The sequence below is a fragment of the Mustela erminea genome, chromosome 12, assembly GCF_009829155.1.
Source record: "Mustela erminea isolate mMusErm1 chromosome 12, mMusErm1.Pri, whole genome shotgun sequence".
NCBI lineage: Eukaryota > Metazoa > Chordata > Mammalia > Carnivora > Mustelidae > Mustela > Mustela erminea.
The window spans coordinates 42,957,511-42,970,426 of record NC_045625.1 but is presented as its reverse complement, the minus strand read 5'-3'; the positions used below and the strand labels follow the sequence as shown (position 1 = coordinate 42,970,426).

Sequence of the window (12,916 nt, the reverse complement as noted above, 5' to 3'; positions counted from 1 at the left end):
AGACCTGAGAGAATTGAGTTCTAAGTAGGTATTAGGCAAAGTAGAGGGCCAGTCTACCAATGAATCCCCAAAAACCTCAACAATGTTAGCAGCACTATCTAGCAATAGGGACAAAAAAGGGTAGGAACTAGAATAAGGAAGACTACTGCAAATCTTCAGAATCAGTTGGAAGCTGAATCATACGAAAAAATCTTCAAAGGATGGTATCTGGTAGTAGCTATTTTTAACTTATCCAGTGCACTTTGGAAAAAAAAAAAAGTGCCCTTAGAAAGCATTATCAATATGCCTAATGAAATCCAAAAGACAGGACATGTTTAAAAATATGTATTATATAAACCACTAAATATACTTTGGGACTCTCAGCACTTCCCAGTATAGATGTTTATGTGCATCTTCTTTAGTGATCTATGAAGTTCTGAAAGGCAAAATCCAGATCCAGTTCTTCTTTTTATCTCCCCAAGCTCCTCACACAATGTTATATGTGGTAAGCATTAACTATTTCTTGAACTGATGAAAAAAAAAAAAAAACTTTAATACCAGTGTTAAGGGAAAAACAACAACAACAAAAACAGCCAGACACTGCCCTTCTTGCACCCAGCAAAAGCCTGAACTTTTATTCTTTAGAAAAGCTTAAAATCTTTGAGTGGAAGGACACAAGGCATATTTGAACTTTGGGGTATAAGGAACATGTACATTCACAAGGGCAGTCATTCTCAAGGCAGGAGATCAGTCCAATGAAATGGTCCAGCCAGATAATCTTAAAATGAAGCTGAGAGCCAGCAAGTCTGAACCGTGAGCAGACCCAGGAGCTTCTTTTTAGTTTTCCACTCTTAACAATGAGTACAAAATAAGGATTAACAGACATCTAGGGAAAGCCATTTTTACAATGAAATATAGCGATCAAAATAAATGGGGGGGGGGGAACCAATTTGAAGGAAACAGATCACTAAGAAAAAAATAACTTAAAAATTAAAAAATCATCACTATTATCCTTATTTTTTTTAAGATTTTATTTACTTATTTGACAGAGATCACAAGTAGGCAGAGAGGCAGGCAGAGAGAGAGGGAGGAGGAAAGCAGACTCCTGCTGAGCAGAGAGCCCGATGCGGGGCTCGATCCCAGGACCCTGGGATCATGACCTGAGCCCATGGCAGAGGCTTTAACCCACGGAGCCACCCAGGCGCTCCCCCATCACTATTATTCTTAGAGATAGAAGATATTGCAACTATGAAAAAAGAACATAATTTCACAAAAATTTAAGGCAATTTCTGAGAGAATAGAGCAGACAGAGAGAGAGAGAGAGAATAAATTCAGAAACAAGTTCAATATCTGAATTAAAAGTTCCAGAAAAGGGGTGCCTAGGTGGCTCAGTGGGTTAAAGCCTCTGCCTTTGGCTCAGGTCATGATCCCAGAGTCCTGGGATCAAGCCCCACATGGGGGGGGGGGGTGTCTCTGTTCAGCAGGGAGCCTGCTTCCTCCTCTCTCTCTGCCTGTCTCTCTGCCTACTTGCGATCTCTGTCAAGTAAGTAAATAAAATCTTATAAAAAAAAGTTCCAGAAAATAGGACAGAGAAAATGACAAGGAATAAACCTAAGAACTGAGTTAAGAAAATGTTCCAGAACTTACAGACACGAGTTTTCACATTTAAGGGCCCACTAATGGCTCTAAACAATGCATAAATATACCCTGCCTTCCAGAGAGAAAAAAATTATAACTCAAGAATCGGATTGGTTTCAGACTTCTCAATTGTAATATCAGAGGCTAAAATGCAATGGAGCAATTGCGCCTTAATTCTGAAGGAAAATTATCTGGGAATTAGAATAGTACAAACATTTAAATTATTATTCAAGTAGCAAGCAGAATAAAATAATTTTCAGACTTGCAAGGTCTTAATACATTTATCACCAGGGCACTGTATTTCAGGAAGCTCCTGAAAAATATGCTCCAAAAAGGCATCAGGAAAGAAAACAAGAAAGTAAAAGGATAGAGATAACAGAAATCCAATACAGGAGGCCCAAAAGAAGGAACTGTGGAGAGCACAATGAAGGGAGATTTCAGGATTTGTTGTGTACCAGGGATAGAAAGATTAGGGTCAGAAAATTTTCATTGCCAGGAAGATAAAACTGAAATATCCAGAGTGTCAAAAGGTCTTAAGAGACTTGGACAACTAGCAAAGAATATGAAGTTAAATTGATGATAAATACATAGAAAATGAAGCAAATGAAAACCTAAAACAGGGCACTTATTAGCTACAGGGAGATCATAAAATGGCTGAGGAAAAGTTATAGTTTATTCCACAGCTCCAGTGTAAATAGACTCTATACAGTCATAAGATACTGATTTCGTCTAAATTAAGGTTAACTATTAGAGTCAGAGCATAGAAAAGATGCATATGTGATGGGGGTTGGCTGGGTGCAGAAAGAGCTAAATTCTAATACTCCTCTGTAGGAATAGAAAATGCCTAAAACATTTAAAAAATAAAAAGAAACAGCATTAAGCACTTTATACATAGACACAGAAGTAAAACAAAAAAAAATAAGCAGTTAAAAAAGATAAAAATTTTGCCTCCAAGAAAGGGAAACCGGGGGCTAGGGAGAGAATGGCTCTGATTTCTCAATAAACCCCAGGGAACTACTGCACTTAGGTCCCAAAGTGCTGAGTGTTTACACAAGGGAGAAGTTATTTCAACCTCAGCATGGTCAATGAAGATTTAAAACACAACCTTAAATCTGAAGTTGCTTCTTTCAAATATAGATAGTTTTCAAAAGGCAATGCAACAGTTGGTAACGGATTTGAGAAATCCAGTTTAATTTGAAGTGGGCTTATAGAGAGGCCTGAAGCAATCTGGAATAATGGCATGTTGACTGGTTCAGTTCAATATACAATCAAAAAATAATGTCTTCATTCTGAAGAGACTTCAGAAGGCCCAGAGAGTTTTTTCAAGGGGCTTTTGCAAAAGACACAGTAAACCTGGTTTAGTGCATATAACTATTTTGCTTCCCTAAAACTAAATTAAATTCTCCCATCATCCCCACTCCTCTGTATACTAACTACCCTGATAGAGAACTCAATTAACAGTGCACTTGGGAAAACAATTTTTATTTACTATTTGGCCGCAAAACTTTTAGCAGTTCATTTACTTTATTAACATACCATGAAATAGAAATTGTCAGGATGTCAGCCTTGAGGACACTTTTTCTATGGATGTAGAAAAGACCCATCACCCAGTGGCTATGAGATGCCCTGCTCTGAGCAGTTGGAAATGAGAGATAAAACAATCTTTTCCCACTAATCACCCACTATCTACTGTGTGTGGCACAATGCATACTCTCAATCAGTGTTAGCTGAATACATTCATGAATGATTTTTAAACCAAAAACAAAAAAACAGGAGTTAAAAAAAATTTTTTTTTGCTCGACTACTTTCCAAATAAATGATCTCAGCCTCAAATTCCTGAAGTTCATAAAAAATCCAAATGCTCCAGTGACTTAAGCTCTTATTACCTAGCAGAGGCCTACCAAATGTGTGAAGTTTAATGACAGGACTCAACTATGGCAGCAGACATCCTTTAGTTACTCCTTGCTGCAATGTTTATATCCTACTGGTATATGCATCTAACTGAACTCAACTTTAAAGATATAAGCTTAATCAGGGGTCATACTCAAATACACAAAAGTAATGTATTAGTGTTACTAAGTGATTTGGAATATCACAGAATCTTAGAGGTAAAAGAGACCTGTAGAGATCATCTCATTCAATTCAATACAGGAGGTTGCTCTGCAGTATTTCTAGTCTCTTGATCATCATGTATTGGCTGCACTACAGCAAAAGCCTCCAAACAGATCTATTTCCACGTTTATCCCTTTGCAATCCAATCTCCACCAGCAGCTAGTAGAACTTCTCAACAAGTCAATCAAATCATGCTGCTCCCTGTATGATACTCACTGAAGGCTTCTGCTTACTTTCTAGCAGCGCTCATACCACAGTATCTGGTTCCCTCCAAACTCACTCCCTCCCGCACAAAGGGACTTGCCTCTTTCTTAATCCAGGGTCTCTGTGCTTGATCCTCCCACTGTCCATAGAGCTCTCTGAATTTATCCCTCCTCATTCCTTGCTCCCATGACCAGGTCCATCTTAGTGTCAGCTTTAAAAAACAAAACAAAACTGAAACCCTCCTCGAAGGGCCTTCCTTCTTTAACATCCCTCCACTCAATTCTCTATCTATACTTGCTTTTTTCATAGTACACATGCCAATGAACAATTACCTTTTTTTCTGATCCACCTTTCCTTCCAGACTATAAGAAAGCTCCATAAAAACAGGGAACTTGTCTCTTGTCTTACTCTTCCTCAGGATTGTAAACAAACAGGAGGCACTCAACCAACAGTTATGACCTGAATTTATGCATGGTTACCCAAAATGAGTGAAACCTATACCAATGGGGACTTACTACAAATCAAAGTAAATAACCAGAAGTTTTCTCTTTCTGAACTGAACTATGTCTCCCGGGTCGTAAATTTCTTGTAAGAACCAGACAAAAAAGAAAACGACACCTTAACAGGATTTGGACCTAAGCTTAACCTTTTGTTCCTTAATTTCTCTTTTTGGTTAATCTCTCCGACAATCTTTTGAAGGCAAATGGCTTTCTCTCAAGAAAATAGCACATCCCCAAACATCCATATAACATGTGAAAATCTTCATCCCCTCCATCCAGGCCCACCCCAGACTACAGACTAAGAAACTCTGATTTCGACTATGAGTAGAGGAGCCAATGCAACCTTCTGCACGCAATTTTTGAGAACCGAGGTTCTCAAAGAGGTTTCACAATATCACATTTAGGGAGAATGCACCTAGCATCAGTACATTTTCAGATCTAAAAGAAACATGGAAAATCATCGCCCAAAGGATAAGAGGATCGTCCAAGGTCACCCATCCGTTAGTGATTAGGTTAGGACAAGAATGTACGTCTCTGTTAACCGAGAGCCGTGTTCTTTCTCCCTAAATCTTACAGGTTTCTTACAGTGTGAGCCCACAGTACTAGTGCTCTCAGAACTGGGAGGGAGCGCGGACTGGAGTCAAGGCCGGGAAGAGTGCAGAACAACAGCAAGGAAGCGTCCCTCCCTTCCCATTAGCAGTAGGAAGCTTGCAACAGAGGCGGGGATGGGTGGTGGGAATCCCCGGACTCGCAGCGCTCACCTGTCGGGGACCCAGAGGCGGGTAGTGCGGTCTCGGGACACGGACACAAAGGCCCCCGGCGGATACAGACTGCATACCAGGCCCCGCACATCCAGCTCGTGGCCTGGGAGCGAGCAGCTCAGCCGGTACCTGGCGGCGCCGCTGGCCATGGCCCTCGTCGGTCCGGCGCCCGGGACCCAGGCACCGCGCGAGATCAGTTCGCAGGGGTGGCCGGGGGTGCGCCCGAGCGCGGCGTGCGAGGGGCCTGCAGGTGAAGGGCCGCTGAGGACCGGAAGAGCCCGAGAGCCGGCGCGGAAGGGCGACGGGAAAGGGGAGCGCCGAACGGGCCGAGTGACACAGCAACCCTGACATGCACACCGGAATTCATCATCTGTCTCAGCCCGCCATGACGCAAAGCGTGTGCGTCCCAGCTGCGGAGGCGACGCCGAGCTGAAGTTCGCTTCCCTTCCACTCCTCGGACCGCCAGCCAAGTTAGAGCCAACGTCCGGCTCTTTCGCCCGGTCACCCTAATCCAGATCCTGTCCGAGTCCGAGTCGTCTCCGAGTCCTGGCTGTACTGTTTATTGCGGTAAAAGGTGTGGGCTGGGACTACAGATCCCACAATGCCACGCGCCAGCGGGACGTGAGCCGCAGGGGCGCCGAATCCGGATATTTTAAATCTTGAACCGAGGGGCTGCGCGCTCCCTTGTGGTTGAGAAAAACTGCTTCGGTCCCTGTGTCGGGGCAGCTTAGCCCTGAATTCCCCAAACCTACTCTAAAGTCTCAGGAGATTTTCACAAGCTAAACGTTGTTTTTAGTTAAAACGAGAGAGCTAGGGACAAGTTGTAATCAATCGTTTGCCTTAAATCCTGTGAACCTAAGCTGCGTTCTTGGTACACTAAAAAATGAAAATATTTCATGCGTTAAGCCATTCTAAGATTAAAGACGTTTTTCCCAACTGTGACATCTTCATACAAATGACAAATGCTGGGTCTCTCCCCTATGTCTGAAGGCACTCAAGGAGAAACCTCCAGGTCAGTAGCTTCTCCCGGACAATTCTGTTTATGGAGCACGTGGACAGAGGTTGTAGGGAAGGAAAACTTTTTTCTTTCTACCCTTGTAGGCTTTCCGTGGGGGCGCTGTAACAAAAGATTAACAAGAGAAAAACAAACATAAATATGTATATCACATTCGTACAAGAGAAACTCAGAGGTGAATACTCCAAGAGGTGGCTAGAGTCTGGGCTTATATAATATCTTAACGAAGGAACAGTATTTACAGAAGAAAAGGACCTTAAGTCTCTAGACCTTAAGTCTTTAGAGGCAGCAAATTATGGAGAGGCAAATATATGGGGAGCTAAAGTTAGTAAAGTTTGTTACGTAGATTTCTCCATGTAGCCTCTAGGCTGACAAAAGGTCTGAAATTGTCTTCCATGACTTTTATCCTTCCTGGTACAGAGACGCAAGAAGGGACACCGTTGAAAATTTATGTCCTGCTTTTAGGCAAATAGGGGAATGGTCGGTTTTCTTGTATCTTCTTTCCAATTGCATTTAGCTCAAAATAATCCTTATACGAAAGTGGCATATTTTGGAGTGGCAAATGCTACTACCATTCACTACAGTGACCAAAAGGATAATAAATGACCACTACAAATATGCTGGGCTCAAATGGGAGAATTACATAAAAAATATCTAACAAACTTGAAGTGAGAAGTTAGCCACATGACATTATTTCATTTTCTGTTGGATTCATCTTAAATTACTTGAAGGCAGGCATATTAGAAAATAAATCTGGATATAAATAATATATGCAACTTGGAAATAATGTAAACAATGTTAAAAGTCCAATATATATGTAGGTTGTGAGTATCGCAGCCATCACATCAACTCGATAGGAAGATTGGAAGAAAGCAAACTGCTAGTTACTTCACTAGAGAGGTGGGATTTGAGATGAAGTAGTTCTTAGACTGTCTGGGTTTTTTAAAAGAAATACACTAAAATATTTCAAGAGCACTGTCCTTTTAATTCATCCTTTCTCACAAACTTTGATCAAAAGAACTCTGAAAGGAAGCTTAAAGATAGAAAACTTCCAACCATTGAAGAAATAGGTGGTACGAGAAACACTTCTATAATGTTGTATGCGTTGTGCAGTTCTAACGGGAAGGAAAACTGCCTCTAATAAAAAGATCGTACCAGGCTGCCTACCACAAAAAAACTTTAGTTTTTACTAAAAATAATAGCGCATGTGAGGTAACATAGTGTTATAATAAAACTCGCTAGGAGTGAATTCAAGTAGGGCACACTATCAGAGAGGTTGTTGTAACTATAAAAGAACACTAATGTTTTCCAATAAAATGTTCTTTCCCAGCTAAATCGTGGTTTTCGGCGGCTTCCAGAAAAGCACCGTGGTATTTCGCCGCAAAAATTAGCCCTCTACTCTCGCGAGAGCAGTTTACTCTCGCCTTGCCTGTGATTACCCGCAGAGGCTAAAGATTGGCCAATCAGGACGAGGGCTCTCTCCCCGCCCCGCCCCCGTTGCCGGGATACGCAGTCGCGCGGGGCTGGCAATGTTTAGGTCGCAGAGTCCGGGAAAGCTGCGCGAGGGCGAGCTGAGGAGTCGCGAATGAGGTAACGGTTACTGAGGTAGAGTAGTGGGATCCGCCGGGGCGGCGGCTTCGGAAAGTAGTTGGAACTCCCCTGACCGCTGCGAACTCCTTCCTGAGGCGACGGAGAAGGTGAGAAATTCCGGGTTTCATCTATCCCTCCCCCAGTCCCTCGGGAGCCTGTTTTCTCACGTTGGAGAACCTGGTCCGCTCCAAAGAAGACCTACCCGAACTTTCCCATTCTTAGCTGTTCTCCTCAGCCTGTCGCCAGGCTAGGGAAGTCCGACCCCAGTCCCGCAAAACTTGTAGAGAGACCGCCTCAGACAGTCCCCTGAGGAAACCTGACAAGGCGAGACCAGAGAGAAGAAATCCAGAACCTCAAAAAGGAAATTCACTGTGGGCCGAAGGATTTTACTTAAAGTAACAGATTTCTGTCTCGTATTGGCAACTTTCCACTTCTTCATATATTTTTAAATGGCTGGTTTGGGGACAATAATGTAGCAATAATTAGGAGGCAGATCTTTTAGATCTAGTATCTGTACTCTCCACAACAGCTCTGCAAGGTACAGGCTCACTGCCACACTGGGTCCTACAGAGGAGGAAAAACATCCAGCGGGGATTATATAGCTGGTGACAGTCAGAACTAAAGTTTATGTCACTCGTTTTTCTGGAACCAAAGGCCAGGCTGCGTCTCTGTGTGAATAACGGTGGAGATGGTGTGAATGTTTGCGTGAATGGCCCAGGAGTTAATGGCATGTTTGTTAAAAGTGACCCTTTTCATTTTACCTTCTGGGTCTCATCTAATGCTAAGCTTTTGCAAGACAACAAGGCAGTGGCAATCAGGTGGAAGTTTTATATATTGTACATTTTCTTGAAGTTATCAGGAAAGCTAGAGTAATAGACTTAAATTTTACATTGACAGCGGTCATTCCTCATTTTTCTTGAGCTTCCCAGATACTGTGTTGTTTTTGTTTGTTTTTGTTTTTACAAATTGAAGGTTTGTGGCAAACCTGCCTCAGGCAAGGCTACTAGCACCACTTTCCCACCAGCATTTGCTCACTACTTTTCTGTCACATTTTAGTAATTCTGTAATTGAAGTAATACTTCAAACTGTTAAATTTGTTATAGTCGTCTGTGAATAGGGATTAGGACTTGCTTAAATGATGGATAGCATTTTTTAGCAATATTTTTTCACTAAGGTGTAAATTTATGTAAAGATAACTGAAGCAAAATTTAATGAAACAATACTCTTCCTTTATGCATTGAACTCGTATTTTTTATTCCATGTTTGAATGGACCCTAACCCTAACCCTAATTATTTTCACAGCCCACTAATAGGTCATGACCCATAATGTGAAAAATGCTATTCTAAATTATCAGCCAAACTTTAAATATTATATTCTGATGAGCAAAGGAGGGGGCTGATAAACTGCGAGAGAATGAATGAATTAAAGAACTGATTTAAAGGGAGATGTAGTGAGAATAAAGATGAGACTGGTATAAGGAGGAGACTAAGATCAGAGAATGAAGTATTTCAGTTGATACTGAAGTGAAGCAATTCCAGGTGATGACAAGCTCCAGGTCTACCCACAACTATAGGTGACTGAAATGGAGTGAAATGGTTACTGAAATTTAAGTCTGGAAACTGTGACCTTGAATGTTAGGTATGTTACCTTGAACCCAGTATCCCCGTGGAATTCATCCAGGACATAGGTTGGACTGAAAAAGAGAGACTGAGCTAGGTACAAAAGACTTTAGTGAAGATGTGGGGGGGAAGAGGTGAGGTGGTCCCTAAGCAAAGCAACCAGAAAAGATCCAAGGCAATAAGGTTGCATTCCATGGTCATCAAAGGAAGAGAGTCTTGTTCTTTTTTTTTTTTTTTTAACATTTGTAAGAGTAATATTTTGAAAGTGACACTGGGGAGCAATGGAAGTGTTGTGCACTCCCTTTGCTTTGGATTTGTGGATTGAGAAGCAAAAACAGCCTTTACTACTGAAAGTGTTTTGGGGACAAGTTGGGATTCTGGTAAAGCAAAGAGTAAAATGAAGTATTTGACAATAGAATTGAGAATACAAGAGAGTGAATCATAGACCAAGAGTGCAGAGAAGAAATAGGGGAGAACAAAGCTGGATATGTCAGAAAAGAGAATTTTACTAGAAGATGGGAAGAGCTCAAGACAGGGGCATGCATTTTGGTAAGAAAATAGGCAACTGAGGAAGGCATATTATAGTAAATGATTTCATGGTTCTGTTTTAAATGTAACAGTGTCAAATTTGAATGAAATGAAGCAGGTTTAGCCTTGAAGTAGTACTTGGAATGGCAATTTGCAAGAAAAGTTACTGTGGATTAAATGTTCAAAGGAAAGCTATGTGGATTTCCATTGTCTTGCTATAGAAAATACAAGGGAGAATTGAACTGTTTCTTGTTTCCAAATAGTGGTCAAAGTGAACAAATGGCCAGTAATCACAAACCTTCAGCAGCTCGCCCTGTTTCTCGTGGTGGAATTGGGTTGCCTGGAAGACCTCCTTCTGGAATACGACCCCCATCAGGAAATATTCGAGTGGCAACTGGAGTAAGTTTCAAACAATTCTTGAGCATATGTCCTGGTAGAAGTTGGAAAGCCTGTTTATAATAATTCTTCTTTGTTTTTTCTTTATTCTGTCAGCATACTATTATACATGATTTTTTGGGGGAAAATACCTAGAAGTATAAATGTGGGAGGATGTCTGAAAGACATTATTGAGAGATGTCTGCTAATACTGATACTCAAATTTATTTTAAAGGTACAATAATTTAAATGGTATAGTTTATTGGTGCCTGGATCAAATGAAATGGAATAGACAAATAAAATTAGACATATATTAGAACGTAAGGATTAAGGAGACATTTCAAAATAGTTGGAAAAACATGAAGCATTCAGTACTGCATTCAAATAATGGGTAAACCATTTATTTTTAAAAATTGACCCCTCCCTCACACAGAATTCTACATGTTTTAGAAACTTCATATTTGAAAAATGAAACCGTCAACACACTAGAGGAGAATATAGGCAAGTACTTCATATAAACTTGATGTGGACTAGGCCTTTGTAAAACAGGAACACCAAATACTGATAGGGAAAGTATTTTATATTTACATATTTGAATTTTTAAAAATTGAAAACACCATAAAAAGTTAAAAATGACAAATTGGTAAAAAATATTTGCAATATATATGTCATAGAGTTCAGAATCTTAGAATGAGAAAGCAAACTTTACTAACTTGTAAGAGCTTTTTCTATATATAGTAAGGCTATGAAACCTATGTTCCATCAAAATTACATGAGATATCATATAAAACTATTCTAAAATTCATTTAAAACAGTAAAAAAGCAAAAATAAGGAAATGTACCGTACTCTAATATAAAAATACATTATAAGTAATAAGACATATTTTGGTTGCCACAGCAGTCTAGAAACAAACTAGAAAGTGTTAATAGCTTAATGTGAAATGGGGAGTGTCATAAATCAGTAAGGGAAATGTACACCACATTAGAAAAAATTAGATAAACATTATAAACTGATAATTCTAAATAGAATAATATCCTGTAAAGATGATTATTACAGTTTCATTAGAATTATAATAGTGAAAATATGAAAGCAATTACCTCACAACAGGTAAATCTTAAATAAATTATGATATATCTATCCCTATAATAGGCTATTAAGTAGTCTTTAAAAATTATTTTCAAAGAGTATTTGAGGAATTTATATGTCTTTATAATACAGTATTAAGTGTAAAAAGCAATGTGGTGCCAATTGAATAAAAATATACATTTATACATACATAGAAAGAAATTAATATGCCAGAATATTCATATTAATTTTTCTGATGCTTGCAACAGATGATTTCAACTCCTTGTATGTCAAGCTTACACAGTAGACTAACTGCAAACTAGAGATAATGCTGGGTCCTGTGTTTAATTCACAAGAAGAATAGTAATTTTTGGAGGGAAAATTTTTGGTTAAGTCAGGTTTTCTTAAACTTTTTGGATTTTTCTGGAGTTTCAGGTAATACTATCAACATCATCAGCTTATAGTGAAATGATTTTTCTAAAGTCTTCACATACATGGTACTGAGCTTCTAAGAATTTTTATTTTAGTAAGAATTTATGCTTGCTAATTAAGTATTCATAAAAGAATGCGGATACTTACTGGCCACCTACTCAGTGCCATGTGCTTTACCCATTTAATGTTTGTAGTTTTTTAAAATATTGATGCTTGCTGTAAAACATACAAAGGGGAAGTGTCAGAGTTCCTTCCTAAACTAGGTATAACTATTGTCAGCAGTGTGCTGTGTATCTTTCCAGACTTTTTTCTGTTCGTTTACAAACACTAACACACATGCATATGAGATTATATGATTTCAGTATTTTCTAAAATGACCATAATACTACATACATTATTATGTATCTTACCCATTACTTTCAATAATATATTGTAAGTATATTTTCATATGAATACATATGTCTATTCATTCTTTTAAATGTGTGTAATGTTCGTTTATACTTCTCTGTATTTTCATTTGGTAAAGTTTACCTGGGAAGAGATTTAGCATTCTCTTCCACAGATCACTCAGGATAACCCTGAACTAGTTTAGTTTGAATTTGTGGTAAACAGTGTTTCTGTGTCCAGCATATTCTTCGGAATGTTTTACTGTTGCTGCCCCCCGCCCCCCAGTAAATTACCAAGTAATTCTCAGAACCACTTAAGAATTATGTTAGCTGGGGCGCCTGGATGGCTCAGTGGGTTAAAGCCTCTGCCTTCGGCTCAGGTCATGATCCCAGGGTCCTGGGATTGAGCTCCTCATCGGCCCCTCTGCTCAGTAGGGAGCCTGCTTCCCCCTCTCTCTGCCTGCCTCTCTGCCTATTTGTGATCTGTCAAATAAATAAATAAAATCTTAAAAAAATTATGTTAGCTGATAGGATTAGAGAGTAGCTGTATTAAAGACAGTCAAAATGAATGATAATGGTTATATATAATCCCTGCCTAAAATGTCTACTATGTATTTAATCTACTACTTCATTCTTTGACAAGAGAGTGGGAAAAAAAGAGAGAAAGGATGGAAGATAAACAAAAGAAGGATAATTTGGAACAGGATCGG

General features: G+C 39.6%; 2 protein-coding genes across 7 annotated transcripts in view; one reads left to right on the top strand and one right to left on the bottom strand.

Annotated features, from left to right (window-relative positions):
* PLAA (phospholipase A2 activating protein) overlaps positions 1 to 5,771 on the bottom strand; it is a 40,365-nt gene extending 34,594 nt beyond the window's left edge. For 3 of the 4 annotated variants that reach the window (XM_032306274.1, XM_032306275.1, XM_032306276.1), the window contains exon 1: positions 5,195 to 5,769. In XM_032306274.1, coding sequence (XP_032162165.1) covers positions 5,195 to 5,343 — 149 coding nt within the window. In that variant the 5' untranslated portion in view covers positions 5,344 to 5,769. Of the gene's footprint in view, positions 1 to 5,194 lie in introns of all 4 variants that reach the window. The other variant, XM_032306277.1, reaches the window with a different exon arrangement.
* A 518-nt stretch (positions 5,772 to 6,289) lies between these two features.
* Positions 6,290 to 12,916, top strand: part of IFT74 (intraflagellar transport 74) — an 86,267-nt gene continuing 79,640 nt past the window's right edge. Inside the window, exons 1-2 of one of the 3 annotated variants that reach the window (XM_032306280.1) lie at positions 6,290 to 6,384; positions 10,211 to 10,346. In XM_032306280.1, the coding sequence (XP_032162171.1) occupies positions 10,227 to 10,346 (120 nt within the window). In that variant the 5' untranslated portion in view covers positions 6,290 to 6,384; positions 10,211 to 10,226. Of the gene's footprint in view, positions 6,385 to 7,711; positions 7,907 to 10,210; positions 10,347 to 12,916 lie in introns of those variants that run through there. The other 2 variants (XM_032306279.1, XM_032306278.1) reach the window with 2 other exon arrangements.